Here is a 17777-nt window from a genome sequence, read left to right on the forward strand (position 1 = left end):
GCGCCCCCCTCCCGGGCCCCGCCCCCGCCCAGGATCGTCGATGGGGGTCCTGTCTACACTGTCCGACGGATCTTAGATGCCCGTCCCCGGGGCCGGGGGGTCCAGTATTTGGTGGACTGGGCTGGCTACGGCCCTGATGAGCGCTCCTGGGTGCCGTCCCGCTTCGTCTTGGATCCTTCCCTCATCTCGGATTTCCGTCGCCGCCGTCCTGGCCCGTCGGGTGCCGGTGCTCGGGGGGGGGTCCTGTCAGCCGGTGATCAGCTGTGATCAGCTGATCACGGGGCCGGGGTTAAAAGAGAGACGCCACCCACCTGTTCGCCGCTCAGACATCATTCTCTTCATGTCAGGAGCTCCGAAACTCTGCCGACGTCAGTCTCCGCCTGATTCAGCAACCGTGAGTGTTTTTCCCTTCAATCCTTTTTCTCTTCCCGGGTCCGCTCGCTCTCTGTCTGTAACGACAGTTCCGAAGCCACGCTTCGTGCACTGATCGTTACTAGAATAACTGCGTGTCTGCTCCAAACCCACCGCTAGCCGTAGCCGCGCTTGGGTCTAGTCAGCACGCTACACAGGCACGCCGAGCTACTGTGCGTAGCTCGCCCCGCCGTGACAGTTTTACATTATGCCCTGTACAAATTTGTTATCACTAGTTGCCTGTAATGAACTCCTGCAAGTGGCTACTGGACAGGTAGGTATGCTACTCCATACAGTCTCAAATTGTGATTAAGTAAAAATAGCTTAGCTTTTTTATGGTGCTCAAATTTTAATTGGAATTTCTTTCTTTCCAAGCTTTTCAAGCTTCTTCGAACCAGTGCATTTACCACTGTCATTGTGATATTTAGAGGCTCTGTTACCCATTGTTACCCATTAGTTACATTTTTTCCCAGGTAGAGTATTATAGATGAATCATGAATTATTAGCCTGTTGCTACCTGTTGTTTTATATTCAATGCAAACAACTACAAACTGTTTATATAGATTGTAAAGCAGAGAACTTGTGAGCATTTGACAATTTAATGACAGCCTTTTATGGTTCGCTTTTTAAATAGCTGGGCAAGCAGGATTAATTGGGACTATGTCATCTCTCTCAGTGAGAATGATGAAAGTTCAAATACGAACTTCTATTAAAAGCTAACAGCAGGAACTGCAATCAGTGCATTTCAAAAGAAATGAATGTATGATCTTAGAAATATAGATTTCAATTACTCTAAATACAAGAAGCTGCCATCTAAAGTAAAACAAAAAGAATTGCATATCAGTGTCCTCAAAAAATCTGAATGATATTCTGGACTGTCTCAACATCAACCTGGCCAGTAAGACAGCACAACATTAGACTTGAGATGGCAAAGGCCTTGGTTATTTGGTAACGATGACTGTGGAGAGAAAAACAATTCTAGCACTTGACATCATTCATTCAGAATGATTAAAATGTTAAAAGTGAGTGAAATCCATATGTAGAAAATGCTGCAATGGACTGAACGATTCCCTACATTCAACTATGCAGACAAAACACACCTTCTGCTGTTTGGCTGACTTACACTCAACTTAAAGAGCAAAACTACTGACTTTAAATGAACTAGAAGGAGGTGAAGATTGGTAACAACACAGGGCAGTGCTTCTCACAGCAAAGGTGGGGGAAATGTTTGCACTCCCTGGTGCATGTCTCCACGTGAAGTGTTTACGCATACACTAGTGCAAAATCACTAAAGTATGAAACGTATAATAGAACTGGGACACAGTACAAATGTTTCCTGCTTTTCTTAGAGTATCAGCACTGTTGATATTCACAATCATAATGCCTGTTAATGATCTTCAACACCCACTGTTCAGCACTTCCAGCTCTGAGCTTGTTGGCATTGTCACTGAATCCACTGCAGGGCCTTGATGTTTGCCCCCACATGCTCCTCTTCAAGTCTTCCTCTTATTCCTTTCCCCGTTTACAGCAAATCCTTCATTTCTGACCAGTGGGTGTTGGAATTCTTCTCATGTCAGGCAGCGTGGGTCAGCTTGGCTCGCTCTAACGTGTTTCATTTACAGTAGTTTAATGTAATCTGTGGGTGTCAGGGAAATGCTGTAAATGTGCATGTGTGCTTTATGATCCTCCACCTTTGTCTCCAGCAGCAGGCAGAGTGTGGCAAACAAAGAAGCTGCCTGTTCCTTTCGGCTGTCTGGGTGAATCTGTTTGTACACCTGACACAGATTTCCCCTCATTACCCCAGCGTACACACAAACATCTTTTCAGTGCTCCAGGGGGTCACTGCTGGTGATTCTCTCACTGTCAGTTCAAATGAACGGCTATTTTGCTTTTACACCTCCAGTTTATGAGACCTTGGCAGCAACACTATTTAACTGTGCCACTTCTGTCATACACTGGTTTTTAAAGGGTCTCTGCACTTTATGTTTTGGGAAAGGATATGTCTTATCTGTTCTGCATGCAAAGCAAGTGCTATAACAAGAGCCATACACAAATGAGGCAGAGACAGATGAGAGTGAGAGTCACAGAAGAGGTCTGGGTGTAGCACCCAAAGATGGGAGGTTGTCCTTGTGACTGTTTTAGAACTCAGATAAGGAGTATTTGCTCTCTGCTGTAATCTCGTCGAGGACTGCTCTATTGGTTTGAGTTCTGGTGACTGTGAAGGCTATTTGACTACAGTGAACTCAGACGTGTTTAACAAACCACTTTGAGGTCGTTTGAGCTTTGTGACACTTCATGTTGCTACAGAAGCAGAAGTAGCCATCACAAGATTGGTACAAAGTGGTAATTAAAGGATAGTCACTGTCAACAACATTTAGGTAGCGTGTGGCATTTATTTGAATGATTCTTACCTTGGAATTAAGGACCCTAAGTAAATATCCTATAAGTAAATATATAAGATAAGTAAATATCTATAACGATGAACTTGTCTATTAAAATTTGATGGGATGTGTGTGAGGTCCAAATGACTTAGACTCAGGTGGAGCGCAGGATCTATCCAGAGGAGAACTTTGTTATTACAAACTATTCTACCATGTAAACCTGAAATCATTGTCTAACACCTCATCATTGTGATGTGTAGAGCTCCAAACATTACTTCACAGAAGATACTGAGCCACTGGTGTGTTAAAGAAGATACTGTTGTGTCAAATGTGTTATCGCTGTTGTTTTTTTTCTGCTGTGTGTGGCCACAGGTACATACTAAAGTCTAAGACAATACATTCACTTAAGTAGCTGCAGTTTTATGGGTATTGCAAAATGGAATGTATGGAACTACATGAAAATTACTCTCTGTGCACTGCTGAGAAAAGACCCTGACAGACGTTGTAATTATGATACAGTCTTCATATATTGAAACTGGCATGCAACTTGATGTCATCCATGTTTTGGCGGTGGCTGATGGTCATTCCATTCCTGAATGTAAATTCATGTCTGCTCTTTGTGATGACCTGGCTAAGGGGGTTGAGTTTTTGACACCTACATCATGAGTGCATTTTTCCTCCCCAGTAACATAAAAAAAAATTGCACAATGCATTTTAAGCAATAAACTGGAAAAAAATTTGAAAATATGATACAAATTAAAATTCATATATGTAAATTCATATTTAATTTTTTTTTAATTGCCAAAAGGTTCAACAGGCATTCCATTTTCATAACTTTGAATTTTCTGCAAATTAATTCATGGTTGAGGCTTTAAAAGGTTAAGAAAATTGATGAATGGATAAAGTGGAAAAATATATTTTAGCAGCTGAGGTTAATTTCTATGTTGGGAGTGTATTTAAGTAACTTTAGTCATGATTTGGTTATGATACTTTTCTAAATCATCTGACTGGTGCTTCTTGAACTGACTGGTATCTTTATAGCGAGGTCTGCCTGCCTCTGCTGGACCACTTGATGCTCAGGCAGCCTGCCTGCTTGACTCTCTGCTTAGCTGTTTACCTGCCTGTCCTGCTGTAAGTCTGTCTGTCGGCAGAACTGTCTGACTACGGCATGAATAATGCTGAGCCATGGTGCCCTGCTGCCTTGACAACCAATGGAGAGTGGGGAGAGGACAAGAAGAAGGGGGTCTGTGTGGGTAGAGAGCAAATATAGAAGGGAGAGGGGGGTGTGACGGTGTGTGTGGGCACGAGACGGGGGCCGGGCATATGCTGGAGGGATCTGATCAAGGAAAGAGAAAGCAATAGAAAGATTTGAAGAAAAGCCAGAAAATGAGCTGCAAAGCAAAAACTAACAAAATGTTGAAAAAGGAGAATAAGACTGAGAAACAAGTAAGAAAGGTAGCTCAGCAGTTTTGGATGCAGACTACAGGAGCAGATGCAGCCTGTTTCATACTGTCACCAGAGTGTTGCATCATGGGATCAGGACCATGGGGACATTTACACTGTGGGATGACATCACCCGTTGCCGAGTCAGACCTCGTCTGCTTGGCTCTGTCTGACTACCTTAAAAGATGCTGCTTCTTTCAGTTTTTGCTCTCCTCTATCAGACGGTCTGCTTTTCTGTCTGACCGCCCATCGCAAAGGAAGTGAAAAGACAAAGAGCCAGATCGACAGATGAACAGAGCGCCATACAGGGAGAGAGGGAAAAAGACGCAGATGCTAGTGGAGAGTTTCGGCCTTGTCTGCCAGCATGATATAGCAATCTGAAAAAGGAATAAGGGAGGAGGAAGGGTGGAAAGATTTGGGTTTAGTTCAGTCAAAAAGTGTGTATTAGTGTGTGTGTCTGCCATCTATGTCCTACCTTCTCTTTTCTGATCTGCTGTTTCTCTTGGCACACTGACTGGCTGGTTACACAAAAAATAGATACCAAGCAAGAAGAGTATTGTACCGTCATCTCCATTTTTACTAAAATAGCATCCTTGATGTATTCTTTAAACATGCAAAATCGACACCAGAGGGTGACAATCGTCCTTCTTAACTTGGTTATTTCTATGTATGTGGTTACATTCTTATGGCTTTTGTCTTTTCTAATCTTGCCTTCACCTGATCCTGTTACTGATGCACTCAGTGCTATAATCACTCATTGCATTATATTATGTAGAGCCTCTGTCCAAAGCAGCTCTACCGCTCAGTTCTGTGCTATAAATGTGTTTTATTTATTGAATTTAAGCCAAGCAAATCAACATGATGTTCAGTCAGAAAGGCTTCTTAAATTTCCAAATCAACTGCTCCCCCATGATATTATGAACCTGTAATTATTCAACACCGCTTTTAAAATCCCTGGATAGGTGTTAATATAATTTTAGCCACTTAAATTGAGAAAATAATCAGGTATCATCATCTGTGCTCATATGGCATTTATCATTTCAGTCTTTTGTTTACGCAATCCACTAGTTTTGCTTCCCACCCTTAATTTCCCATGTGAATATTCCAGAAATTCTATCAGTGCACCATGCTTATTTAAATACATCACACAACTTTATGCTAAACTGATTTCATCGTTTTTTTATTTAGCTTACACACAGCCCTACTTCTGCTGAATATGTAATGACTGCACAAATACAATTTCAAATGAATAAATATTAATATCAATATAAATCTGGCCTGTGCTGGAATTGGCGATTATTCATTTCTATTGTTTCTATAGTCCTGTTACCTTCACTCTATTGTGTCTATCCTAATATTCTGAATATTCTAATATTCATTCTCCTGATCAGCTCCAGTTTAACTACTATGGAGGATTTATCCACTGTAGGCAAAATAAAAGCAGAGTTATGATTTGTAGCCAGAGCCTGTTACTCAACCCTACTTGGATAACAGATTTCAACGGTTTGGAACTAACGACATAATTTCAAAGTTACCAAGGGTTTAGGACTTAAGCCACCTTAGACGTGTTAAAAACTGTGGTTCCTCTAATGGCCACAAACAATAAAATAAACTTTCATCATTCATACAAAAATCTATAGGTGTGTTGAGTCAGGCTGCCAGGTTTCATCTCAGCTAATGTTTTTTGCTTTAAATGATGGACACATGGTCTCAGTAGGGTGTTGTCAATAACTGATGAAAATCGGGCTAATTGCTACTGCTACTTCTGCTTGACTGATGCAGTGTGCAACAAACTGAGTTCACACAGGTGGAGCAATGCTTTGATTTTGCGATACAGGCTCAGGGAGTCAATCCTCTCCAAATAGTAATGACTTCACTGGTTCATTGGTGAATCAGACAGTAAATAACTGAGCTGGAAAGTCTGGAACAGGGAAACCAAGCTTGAGTTGGAGTTCACATGACTCACAGCACACAGCACTAAGACCAAGACAGTCGATGTAAATCCAATGTGCAAGATCCTTCAAAGCCCTGATCAAACCAGTATCTGTGATGTTAACTACAGCACGGTGTCTAGTCAATGGTGTTTAAGCTTGGTCTTACCCCTGGAGATGCTTGTTCACTTAGAAGAAATGTACTTAGCAGGGGTCTCCTGAACTTCTTTTGTTCTAGATACATAACTTATCTGGGAATCTGCTTTTCTCAACTGGGAACTGCATAAATGTTTCTAAAATGAGTTCTCGTGTGTTAACTGGTAATGCATTCTAGACTTTACAGGACTTTTTATAAAAGTTTTTTTCTTCTGGTTGACCTGGTTTGATGAAAAAGAATGTTTCTCAAAACGGGGCCTGAATTTAAACATTACAAGATTATAGAAATGTATAGAACTGGACTTTTTGCTATTAAAAAGCAGCTGAATTATTTTGGCTGAAAATTCATATAGATATTAAAGTTTTAGAAAGTGATTTTTTTATAATAAGGTAGATTCTTTAATGTCTTAGGACCTGGCATCCACATATGTGGACATCACATTTTGGGTTGTCTAGACCAAAATACTAAATTTTGCTCTACAAGGGCCTGATATCCACTTATGAGGACATTATACAGGGATATTATACTGCCACTGTTCTATCGAAGTTTAAAACGAACGTCCTCATATGTGGATCTCATTTTAGTCAAAAGCAAAAATCAGGTAAAAAATAAAAATCAGGTAATTCTTTGTTTTTACATGAGGTCCAAATCAGCCCAAATAGCAAAGAGAAATTAAGAATGCATGCCATGAAGGAGTTCAGGTCTTAGGAGGTTAAATCTATAAAGGCAGCTTATGTAGAGGATTTAAAAGAATCGTCTTCAGTTTGCAAATTCTGAACACATTTTAATGACCTTTTTTAAAAAAAAATTTGGTACAATTGTTTGTTGAAGCCAAAGGTAAACAACATTGTGATCTCACAGCCTTTCCATTTTTGTAAATGTGATGTCTTAGGAACATCTAGAGGGAATTTCATCACATCTGGTGCAAATTTGCACATGAATGTAAAGATGATGAGAAGACGACAACATTTTGGCAGATGGTGGTCAAAGGTTTAGGTCATTGACATCACAGACAACACTTTTTTGAGCCATAAGTCAAGAATTCATTATATACTTGAGCCAAGACACTATATTCAAAAGAAGAATGCTATTTACATCTGCAGACATTTATATTTGGTGGCATAGATTTGTTCTTCTTCTGACATCTTCAGCCTTCCATATTCATACATGGAAAATGGAAGATAATGAGAACATCTGTAAGACCCAGTACATAACACCAGGCATCGATGACAGAAGATATGAAACAAAAAAGCTGGACACAAAAGGATCTTTCCTTTTGGGACCTGTGATGGAGATGGGTTACAAATCAGTTTTCAGATGCACAGCAAGAAAAAAAACCTGTATGAGCATCTTACATAATTTGCCAAATGTATACAGAGGATATCAGCTGAGCCGTCAGCTTATGTGGACTGCCAATAAGATCAGTTGATCTACCAGGATTAGAGCTGGACTTGACTCGATTAATGTCAGAATTTTACTTAAATTACTAATAGAATGACACTTTACAGCTGTATTGTAAATGTTGCCATATTTTCAGAAAACCCAATGTTGAAAAAGTAAGGGAACAAAAGGATTACTGCTTTGCTACGTTGTGCATTCTAATGATAGTTGTTGCAGTGATGTGGGGGATGACACACTGTGTGCGTCTTCCCTGCGCCCTCAGAAAAGGCTTATGCATAATATATACAAAAGTGTCGTGCCATATTACGCAACCACCGTGTGTGTGTGTGTGTTTGTGTAAAAGTGTGTGTGCTCTCACGGACCCCACTCAGCCAACATCTATGTTTAGCAATCTATTCATGTCTACAGTTAAATTGTGCTCTCCACTCTAGTTATTACAGTGTCAGACAAAATGTGAAAGCACCAATAGCCATGGATGATAAGCACAGAAATAGAGCAAGTAGTCAGAAAATTGTCAGACACACACACACACACACACACACACACACACACACATTAATAAACTACATATGACAAAGCCTAAATCCCAACAAAATATTTTAGGCACATGGACCAACGCCCCAATCTTTCTCTCCTGTCTTGTCTCTTAATTTCTTTATTTCTTGCTTCAGTTGCTTTGCACTGAAACCTGGCAGATTAGATCTCATCCATCTTTGTCTCAGGTTGCTCCTACAGTTTCTATCTTGACAGCAAATGTGCACGTTGCTACCTTTTCCTTTAAAAGAAAAGTCTAACCATGTGCTCAGTCTGTGATAGATTGTACAGTAGTAACACTCTGACACCAGGAAACGTGTCAGGGAGATATACAATACTCTTCTGTCTCTTTCTAAATCGGTACACACACAATCTCACACAGAAGACCAATTAAATCTGTAAAACACAAGATTGAACACTGCACATTTACAGCACAAGCAAGCAGAAGAAAACACAGTTCGAATCCACCACCATCCTCCACCGTCTGGGGAGCACAGCTGGACATAATCACAGACAGACGAGACAGGAGAAGCAAAACTGAATATGATGAGACTGAAACTAAGACACATAAAGCCAAAGAGCGTGGAAAGAAAATCGTCTGGACTTCTTTAAGTTTCTTGAAGATGTTTCACCTTCAAGAAAAGCTCCTTAGACTACAGCGACCTGGATGACTGAGAACCTTCACAGACACAAGACACATGAACTTAACAGGCAAAAGTAAACCACAAAGACAGAACTGACTAAACACAGGAGGTAACACAGAAACACAGGCTAGGCATGGAAATATAGGAGGACAGGAAAAACTAAAAACCTAACAAGATCAAAATCAAAAGACCAAAATGAGAACATAACCTAAGTAACAGTATATCCAAACTGAAAACTACAACAATGTCGAACTGAAAATTATCGAACTGAAAACTGAGCAGAATGGTGGGTGCAAACCAAGGATCATGAGTACTATCCCATTGGTAGTGGCAACTGTTTCTCACTCTCACAGCTAGGGAGAACAAGAGACAGCTCAACTAAATCAGAGGGAAAAGAGACAAGGGAAGTCCACGGATTCAATAACACAGGATCAAACAAATCAGGACTGTTGCAGTTGCAGATCATTTGCTCTGTGCTTTTTTGTGTGTGTGCTGGACACAGTGATTTAAGAGTAAACCATTGCAGCTTTCTATTCATGTTAACACTTACGACTGAAGATATAATATTGTCTGACATATCAGTCCTTCCTTCATTTTTATTTTTTGTCTTTTTAACATGATAACAGTGAAAGGCAGTGGAAAATTCTGCAAAACTAAAGGTTAAAGTAAGCGTTTTCAAAATCAGCAATTCTTTCAATCATCAGCCATTAATGGGTTTTTACATTGTCTGCCAAGCTTAAAAATGTTTTCTGTTACTTTGGGAATTTGTTTTCATTTTTGCATCTGATTGTAAATGTGCTTGAACAAGTGCCTGAAAACATAACTGTATATGTTTTGTGTATATGGAGCCATCGGAGAGGTATGCTATGCAAATAGGCCACTTGGTGCTCCTGCGATTGGTGGTTGGGAAATTAAATGGGGAGCTGTGTGCTGATGGTTGGGGACAGTGCAACCATCAGCGCACATCTCCCATCATCGTCCTCCCTTCCTGTGCTGTCTGCCCATCCTTCGTCCCTCTTCGTTTCTCCTTTGTTTGTCGAGAGGCAGTTTTAGCTCCTGTATCATTAATAGTGATCCATCTGCCAGGCTGTAAACACACACACAGTACAGAGAAGAACATTGTGCTGTGTGTATCCAGCATAAGTCATCTGTAACACAACCACCCACCCATACACACACACACACACACACACACACACAAACACACATTAATGATATATATGTGCGTACTGCATTACGGAGAATCCATTCAATTCCCTCAATTCACACAAGGTCCCTTCATCCTCCTTCATTTCTACCTCTCTTGTGATGGACAGATGAGACAGACAAGTTTATGGAAATATAGATGACTGGGTCAGTGATAGTAGATGGGAGTTGCTTGCCTCGTCAAGTAGGACACTGGGCCAGACAAAGCAGCTGTCATTCCTGGCAGAGATTACTGTGGGATGATGGGGGTCTGGATCAAAATAATGGTCACCCATCATGGTGTTAATAAAATTATAATTATTATAAATTTAAAAAATGGAAACAAAGTTCTAAGAAAAATGATGTAAGCATTTTTTTTTTCAGTGAAAGGACTTTGGGCAGTAGGTCAGCATCAGATGGTACTAGTCGAGGAATATGTCCATTTAGGTTCTGCTATAAAGCATGATAGCCTAATGGTGTGATTAGACCGAAAGAAAATGTTGTTTTCTCACAACACATAGCTAAGTAAGTCATACAAAATCTGTGCACACACTGTCTGACATAAAAAAGGAAGTCTTCTGTCCTGTTTTTTTTGTTTTTTGTTTTTTGTTTTTTTTTTATTGATTAGCATTCAAATATCTCAGTGAAAACAGAACAAAGATCTACCACAAAGCAAGAAAGCATGTTTTCTGCATATGGTGTCTCTATTCTCCTCTTTTGTGTCTTCTTTCCCTCCTCTTTTGGGATTTCTGTGGTTCTCCCTGATATCACATTTGCTTTATATTGAGACAGAAAAAAAAGAGAGAGTGTGAATATTTGAATGAATCAAAACTTTTACTTAACTCCAGCTATTGGAACTATACTGGAATAAAGTAGTTCTCCATTTCTATGTTGGGTAATATTTTTGGGCTGCAAGTGTTCCAGAAACGCTCTATCACCTGTACATGCACATATAATGAGGGGTAAAACTTCACTAATGTTTGGTCTAAACACAGCATTAATACTCTGTTTCGCTTTCAGAGACCCCTTTCCCACAACATATTGCCATTCATTGTTAATATAAAAATACCAAGCATTTTTAGAATCTTAAAATATGAACAAAAGGATCCCTAGAGATTGTGCTTGAACTAATAATCATGGAAATCCATACTATCCTTCTTGGTGGGTGGGTGTTTTGGGGTGTGTGTGTGTGTGTGTGTGTGTGTGTGTGTGTGTGTGTGTGTGTGTGTGTGTGTGTGTGTGTGTGTGGTAATGTAATTATTACAGGCCTCATGCATGTTTGCATATCTCTAGCATTCCCTAATTCATGGTTAAGCTTCCATATTATCTGTAACTGTACTTACCTCACCATAGGAGGTTTTCTTCACATCGCAAATAGCAGTTAAACAGGCTAGTTAAACAAGCCCAGTGATCAAATAAACTAAAGCTCTATCACTGCAGCAGAAAAGACCCTTATGATGAAAAAGGGTGTACTTGCCACTATTTGGGAAAGGGAATTACCAAAAATTCAAAAAAGCTAGTGTAAAGAGACTTTAAAGGAGTTTATGAAGATGTGTGGACTTAGTCAGCTAGTACCTTTGGAGAGGACAAGCATTGTTGCCTATCCTACAAGAGGATAGTTGCTAATGTGGATACATAATCTTTAGGTATGTTATGCAAACATACAATCTCCCACATTGTAATCTCTGTTGCAATGTATTTCCATCTTATTCACACTGCTACTGACAATTTCCAAAACCATGCATAAGTGATTTTAATTTGTTTTGGGGGGGTTGTCCTTATATTTGGTGCCTGTTTGAATTAACCTCATAATGCTATAAACATGAACTAGAAACAAAACTTACTTGATATGTATATTTCACCAAGGTCATTATTTAATCTTCCTGTTTCTAGTTAATTTGCAGAAATTAATAAAGCAAGCACTGGCTCTCAGTCCTGGTTTGACTGGTAGTTATCATGCAGCATGTTATGTCATACCAAACAGCTGTCGGTGCTGTATGTACCAACCGAAGCTGGTAACATGTAGTCACACAGACTCAGGCGAAGGTTAGAAACTTAGTGGAAAACCACCGTATTTGTAACTTGCTCTTCATAGGCTGAGGTAATTTTCCTACTGGCTTTGAAATTCGGCTTCTGAGCTTGCGCAGAGCGCTTTGTCAGCGGCGTATAGAGGACAGAAACGGGCTAACCACTCTTCGAGTAATAAAGGGACGATTAATTATTCGTCAAATCGGCAGGGACGATAAAAAATTGGATTTCCTACATGGATTAGATAATGGCAATGAATAAATGAGGGATATTATTATATGTAACATTAAAGAGCAGTTTATTTACACTAAGTTTTATGTGAATATTTGGTGATATTTTTGTCCTCCCCTGCATGTCGTGTAGGAGTGGGTTTTCCCAGCCGTTGTCTGGCTCTGCCTCCGCCAGCCGCCTCCTGTCAGTGCGTTTCTTAAAATGAAACTAGCGAGACGGTGGCACCTGCGGAGGAGAGGCAGAGGGGGTTGTATGTAGAGCTGGCATCTACCTACCCACCGTTTAAAGGAAGTCTTTATGTGCATATATATGTAGACAGATAGATGCACACACATACATACAGGAGCCTTCATGAAGTTCCCCGAGTTGTTAACAATATTAACATGTCCGAGGGAGCAGTCGCAGCCCGGTGCTTGCTGTATACGTTTCGTCTATTCATTTAATCCTGAAGCAGGAATTCAGATAGAAGACTTAGAAGTAAACAGATAGATTAACATGGAGGCATATGACAGGAGCACACGATGATTGTTTCTTTTTTTCTTTTTTAAGTACGCCGGTCATTTTTACTTTGTTTAATAGCGTTTTTCTAATACAAAGACTGCCTGGTTAAGCTACAAGAAAGCAATGTATAACACAGTCTGGACGACCAAAAAAGCCGGCGAGGAAGGAGACTGGAGGGACGTGATGATGCCCTACTCCACAGAGCTGATATTTTATCTGGAAATGGACCAACCACCAGGTAAGCTTCAAGCCGGTGATAGCGGGGAAATGGTTAGTTGGACTGGAGTTAATTAGCTGGAGTGATGTGTGTTTAGGAGCTGTGTGCTTTGGTGTCTGGTGAAATTTGCAGAGAAGCTTTCAGATTTCACGTTTTGCTCCTGTTCGTACCGGTCACGCAGTTATGGCTTTGTTTTATTAGGGCTTCGCGGGCTTCTGGGCAGTCGTGATGTTTTAGGCACACTCGCTACATTTGTGACAGCGTACATAAACTTAGCGCTGTCTGTAGCTGAGAAGCAGGTAATTCGGGGACGAAGGAAATAAAATGGCAGTTTACAGCAGCAGTGACAGCGCTTTAAACGCCTTGGACTCTTTGTTTCTCGCTGTCCGGTGCACTCGCCACAGCTGATCTTTTGTACATTAAGATACAGATTTGCGTGATGACACAGTAGCTGCAGTCTCACTGTGGAGACAATAAGTCCCGTGTAGTCCGTGCACTGAAGCATCCCCACTTCTTCTCTGCGTCTGATGGCTTTGCAAGAGGCCTATGAGATGATAGAATAGGAGCCAAGGTGACTGTATCTGCTGCTTAACCCATTTTAATTTAACTGTTGGAGAATTTGGCTTATGAGACCACCGGGTAAATGTTGTACAATACCGAGATTTGGTATTATTCCGCACTTGAAGTTTGCATTAAACCATTCCGACTGAATCATTCCAAAATCAGCTGTGCCGTGAGCGGGGAAGGGGGAGAGGGGGGATGGGACAAGCAGGAAACCAAGAAAATGAATAAAACCTGGAATAAAACCGTCCTGAATATCTCCGAATAAAAACGATCTTCACTTGGACACATATAGAAGTCTTTGTGCCCTTTTCTAGCCAACTGTCACCCACAATTGAATAAGTTTCATTCATTCATTCCTCGGCAATTGTGCCAGTGTCATTCGACTCGCTCCTCTTCCTCCCTGCTTTTCTCCCCTCCTCAATGGATCATGGCGCAGATGTGGGACGTTGTGTTGTTTCCAGGAGGCGCTGTTGAATTGCCTTGTAGCTCTTTCGGGGTTTTTTTCCGTCTCCTTTCTTTTCCCTCCATGTATCTATTAAGATGCACTATACTCCGCAGCAACCTCACAGTGCCGTGTTGTGTCTATCTGTAGCATGCTGCAGAGTATTTGGGCTTAGAGCTCACTACCATTTTACCACGGGATGCTTGACTATGCAACATATTTTACGCTTGTGCTGGGTAAAAGTATTGTTTCAGCTACGTTTTCTCTTTAGACCTTGTATTTTGAAGTGCAGTCGGTAATCCTTTGTTGCTGCTGCTCAGTGCATTAGGGATGCAGATGCAAAATTCTGGCCATTTAATGGTGATTCACACATTTAACTGGCCACTGGACGGCTTTTATCGTGCCTAGTGCCATTTCTTTAGGGGTTTGTCATGGCACAAAAAATAACAGATTTTTGCTTTGCTCAGCAGACTGTTTCTATCTGACAAAATGTAGTGAACAAGAATGTTTTGGACCATAACAAACATTGTGTTGGCAATGTGAAACCTTCAGAACAGCATTTGTGTATATATGAGTGTTTTTGTAGACTGATTTGGTGTTTATAGAGGACAAATAATCCTCTGTTCCTATGCGAGTAGCTTCGCTGTTTCTGTTGGTTTTAGGTTGTACAGTACTCAGATTCTTACAGCTCTTTTGTCCAAATGAGCACATCCTGTCATTAGCTAAACCTCTAAGTCCACAGATGTTCATTACATGTGTATGTTTATTACACTGGAATTGAAATGTGAACACCTCACTGATATCTACAGTGTGTGAATTCCTGTGTGTGTACAGTGGTACTTGTGGTGTGATTAGCACAGGTGGAGTGTCACTGCCACCCCCAGGGGAGGGCAAGGCCTCCGTATCCACTGGCAACTTGGTGTGTGTGAAGCGACACTCTGTGGATGTGGGGTGAATGATGAGTCTCGTGTTTCAATGGAAAATCACCGGGACATTGTTGCCAAAGGACCATACCAGAGTGCTTTTTGCATGTCTAGGTTCATTTGCAGTACAATGCAGTGTTATACATTCCAGCTCCTCTTTCTTCTCCGTAGTTTTTATTCATGTGTACACAGAATAAAAGAAAAAGACCCCTTTGCCAAGACGACAAATCATTTTTTTCATTCATATTGTTCCTTTTCTTTATTTGTGCAGTCTGGATGCTTCCTTGCACGTGTTAAGAACAAGTTCTTCCTCCCCACTTTTACCAAGTGCTGCACATAGGGGGATTGTCTGATTGTTGTTCTCACTCTGATATTGTGGCCTCTTTACTTCATATAAAGCATAATTAGATTTCTGTCAGCTGGTGCTGTATAAATAAAATTAATTTGTTTTGTGTTGAAATGTGAGTCAGCGGAAAGATGCAAAATTGTTTTTCAAGTAAATAAATTGCAGCGTTGTCATGAAACTAAACGTCAGTATGAGGACCTGTTCTGTAATAGGACAGAGGTGTCTTCTGCTAATTTTCCACCAGTGTAACTTTCCAGGCATAGCCCAGTAGAATGTGTGGAGATGTAGAATGTCTAGCACCTATGGTTTTGTCTGCATTTTAAGCCTTTTTTGAAACTAATTCTGGTTGGAGAAGCTGGAAGCTCATTCTGGTTCCAGCTTTTCCCTGTAGGAGAAGCTGGAACAAGAATCAGTTTTCAACAAGGCTTGAATTTACTGGAAGGTTGGGTAAGTTTTGTTTTTATTCTTAGTTTAGGGTTAGTGAATGAATATACAAATTCAGTTGGCAGTCACAGTAGAAACTTGTTGATTTAGAGGTGCTGCATTGTTGTGTGTGTGATTGCGTGGTGTGATGGACTTGGTCTACCACAAGCCTACTCAACCTTCCTCCCTGCCTCCCTCATTTCTTTCTTTCTTTGAGCTTTACACGCCTTCCCTCCGGGCTGTCCTCTGATTGGATGAGGGGGCGTGCCTCCGTGCAGGGATTAGCTGGGGCATCTTCTGTCTTTTAGAATGAGCTGTGCTCCCTCTTTTCTTCAGTCTGACGGAGAGGAGAACAGGAGGAGGAGGAGGTGGTGGTAGAGGAGGGAGGAGGGGGAGTGACAGAAAAAAGGGAGGAGGGAAACAGCTGAGAGAACTGGAAACATGCATCTAACAGAGAGTGTGATGGAGAACGGTAAGAGAGGGAATGAGATTTCTTGTTTTCATGTATTTCACTTTTTAGTCTCTTCAGCCTTCTTAGTTTTGCATTTTTAAATGTAACCGTAGCTTTCTTTGTATCCATGTCTACTGATTTGCATTTTTATGCTGCCCTTTCTTTAGTGTTTTTCAGCTTTTCCCCTATACACAGAGCTCCTCCTTCTCTTTTATTGCTCCTGCAGCACCCATAACTTGCAGAGGATGTGAGCGAGCACTGGCATTCATTCATTATTTTGCTCTGTGTGCATTTGTATTTTAAAACTGGGTCACAAACAGTCGTCCAAATGAAAGTCCAACAACAGAATGTCACTTAAAGCAGATTTTTTTTCTGTGGTTCTTTAAAAAGTTATAATATTTTAATATTTAGAAACAGCCTTATCAAATTTAAATTTCTGTCAATGTGTCAACTTAAATGTTAATCAGCTTTACTACATCAGAAATCTGGATCCTCTTTAGATAGTCTGAAAGACTCCATTCATATAACAGATGCGTACACTCACACTTACCTCATCCAGATGTAGAGCTGTGAAAATAAAGCAGATTGCTTCAGAACAACACATTCATGCTTCCTGCTTTGAGTTTTTAACTGTAGGCTGTGCATTAATTCCATTGTCGTGTATGAATTCCTGTGTCGGTACACATCTGTCAAACCTCAATTTTGCTGCCCTGTTTCCCTGATCAGCTGGCGTGTGCACTCCTGAACATGCCCCAAGACCCATGTTCTCTGAGTTCTCTTTGTCTCAAGTGAATTTATCATGTGTCTGTCCACTCTGACAGTTATTGTTTAGGAGAGCTGCAGGCTTCTGTCAGCATGTACAATGACAACTGATATGGAAGTGTCTGTGCATATGTGAATGTGTGAGCACTGGTCCTTTGTTTGGTGAGGGGGAGGCTGCACCTACGGTCCCCTTTGTTCACCGTCCCTCTGGCTTCCTCTCAGGGACCTATGCAGTAGTTGTGACTAAGGGCTCAGCAGTTTCTGTTATATTAGTCATATTTTTTTAAGTCGTGTTTTTTGCAGTTTTGAACGTTTTCCAAATATGTCCATGTGGTTAAGACTGTTCTCCGATTAGTATAATTCTTCTTTATTTAGGACATAAGATCACATTTCCCACAAATTCTGATCATTGTCAGAAGGTTTGGATTTTCTACAGGTCTCTGGTCTTAATTTTTCTTATAGAACTTTGCAATCTGGAGCTTGTGTACTGCTTATTTTCTGTTGTGTCCATTGTCCTAAGAAACTACCAGATACAGTATTGGAGTAATGAGAGACTTAAAGGTGCAGAAATTGTTTTAGTCATTAATTTGGTAGAAATGCATTTTGTAGTTGGTGTATTAAGACAGAAATTCGATTATCTCATTGTAACTTCAGTGTTTGAGGTGTTCAAGTAACATATGAAAAGTGGACACACGTAATGAAGTCAAGAAAAGACTAATTTTATTGGTAATGAGATTGCCTAACTGCAGCTGTGGTGATCCTTCTGTGCTTTTTACACGCTACCCTCTGTGTGGTCCACAAC

At 40.7% G+C, this 17777-nt stretch overlaps 1 protein-coding gene across 3 annotated transcripts in view; it reads left to right on the forward strand.

Annotated features, from left to right (window-relative positions):
• Positions 1 to 17777, forward strand: part of pik3r3b (phosphoinositide-3-kinase, regulatory subunit 3b (gamma)) — a 98485-nt gene that overhangs the window by 62183 nt on the left and 18525 nt on the right. The window contains exon 1 of one of the 3 annotated variants that reach the window (XM_086270135.1): positions 12552 to 13085. The exons of 1 other annotated variant lie outside the window; for it this stretch is intronic. In XM_086270135.1, coding sequence (XP_086126261.1) covers positions 12971 to 13085 — 115 coding nt within the window. In that variant the 5' untranslated portion in view covers positions 12552 to 12970. Of the gene's footprint in view, positions 1 to 12551; positions 13086 to 16177; positions 16235 to 17777 lie in introns of those variants that run through there. One more of the 3 variants, XM_086270136.1, reaches the window with a different exon arrangement.

This window comes from Aulonocara sp. 'chitande type north' Nkhata Bay, linkage group LG17, assembly GCF_057382095.1.
Source record: "Aulonocara sp. 'chitande type north' Nkhata Bay isolate Kocher_YH1m ecotype deep benthic linkage group LG17, A_spYH_male_GT1.1, whole genome shotgun sequence".
NCBI lineage: Eukaryota > Metazoa > Chordata > Actinopteri > Cichliformes > Cichlidae > Aulonocara > Aulonocara sp. 'chitande type north' Nkhata Bay.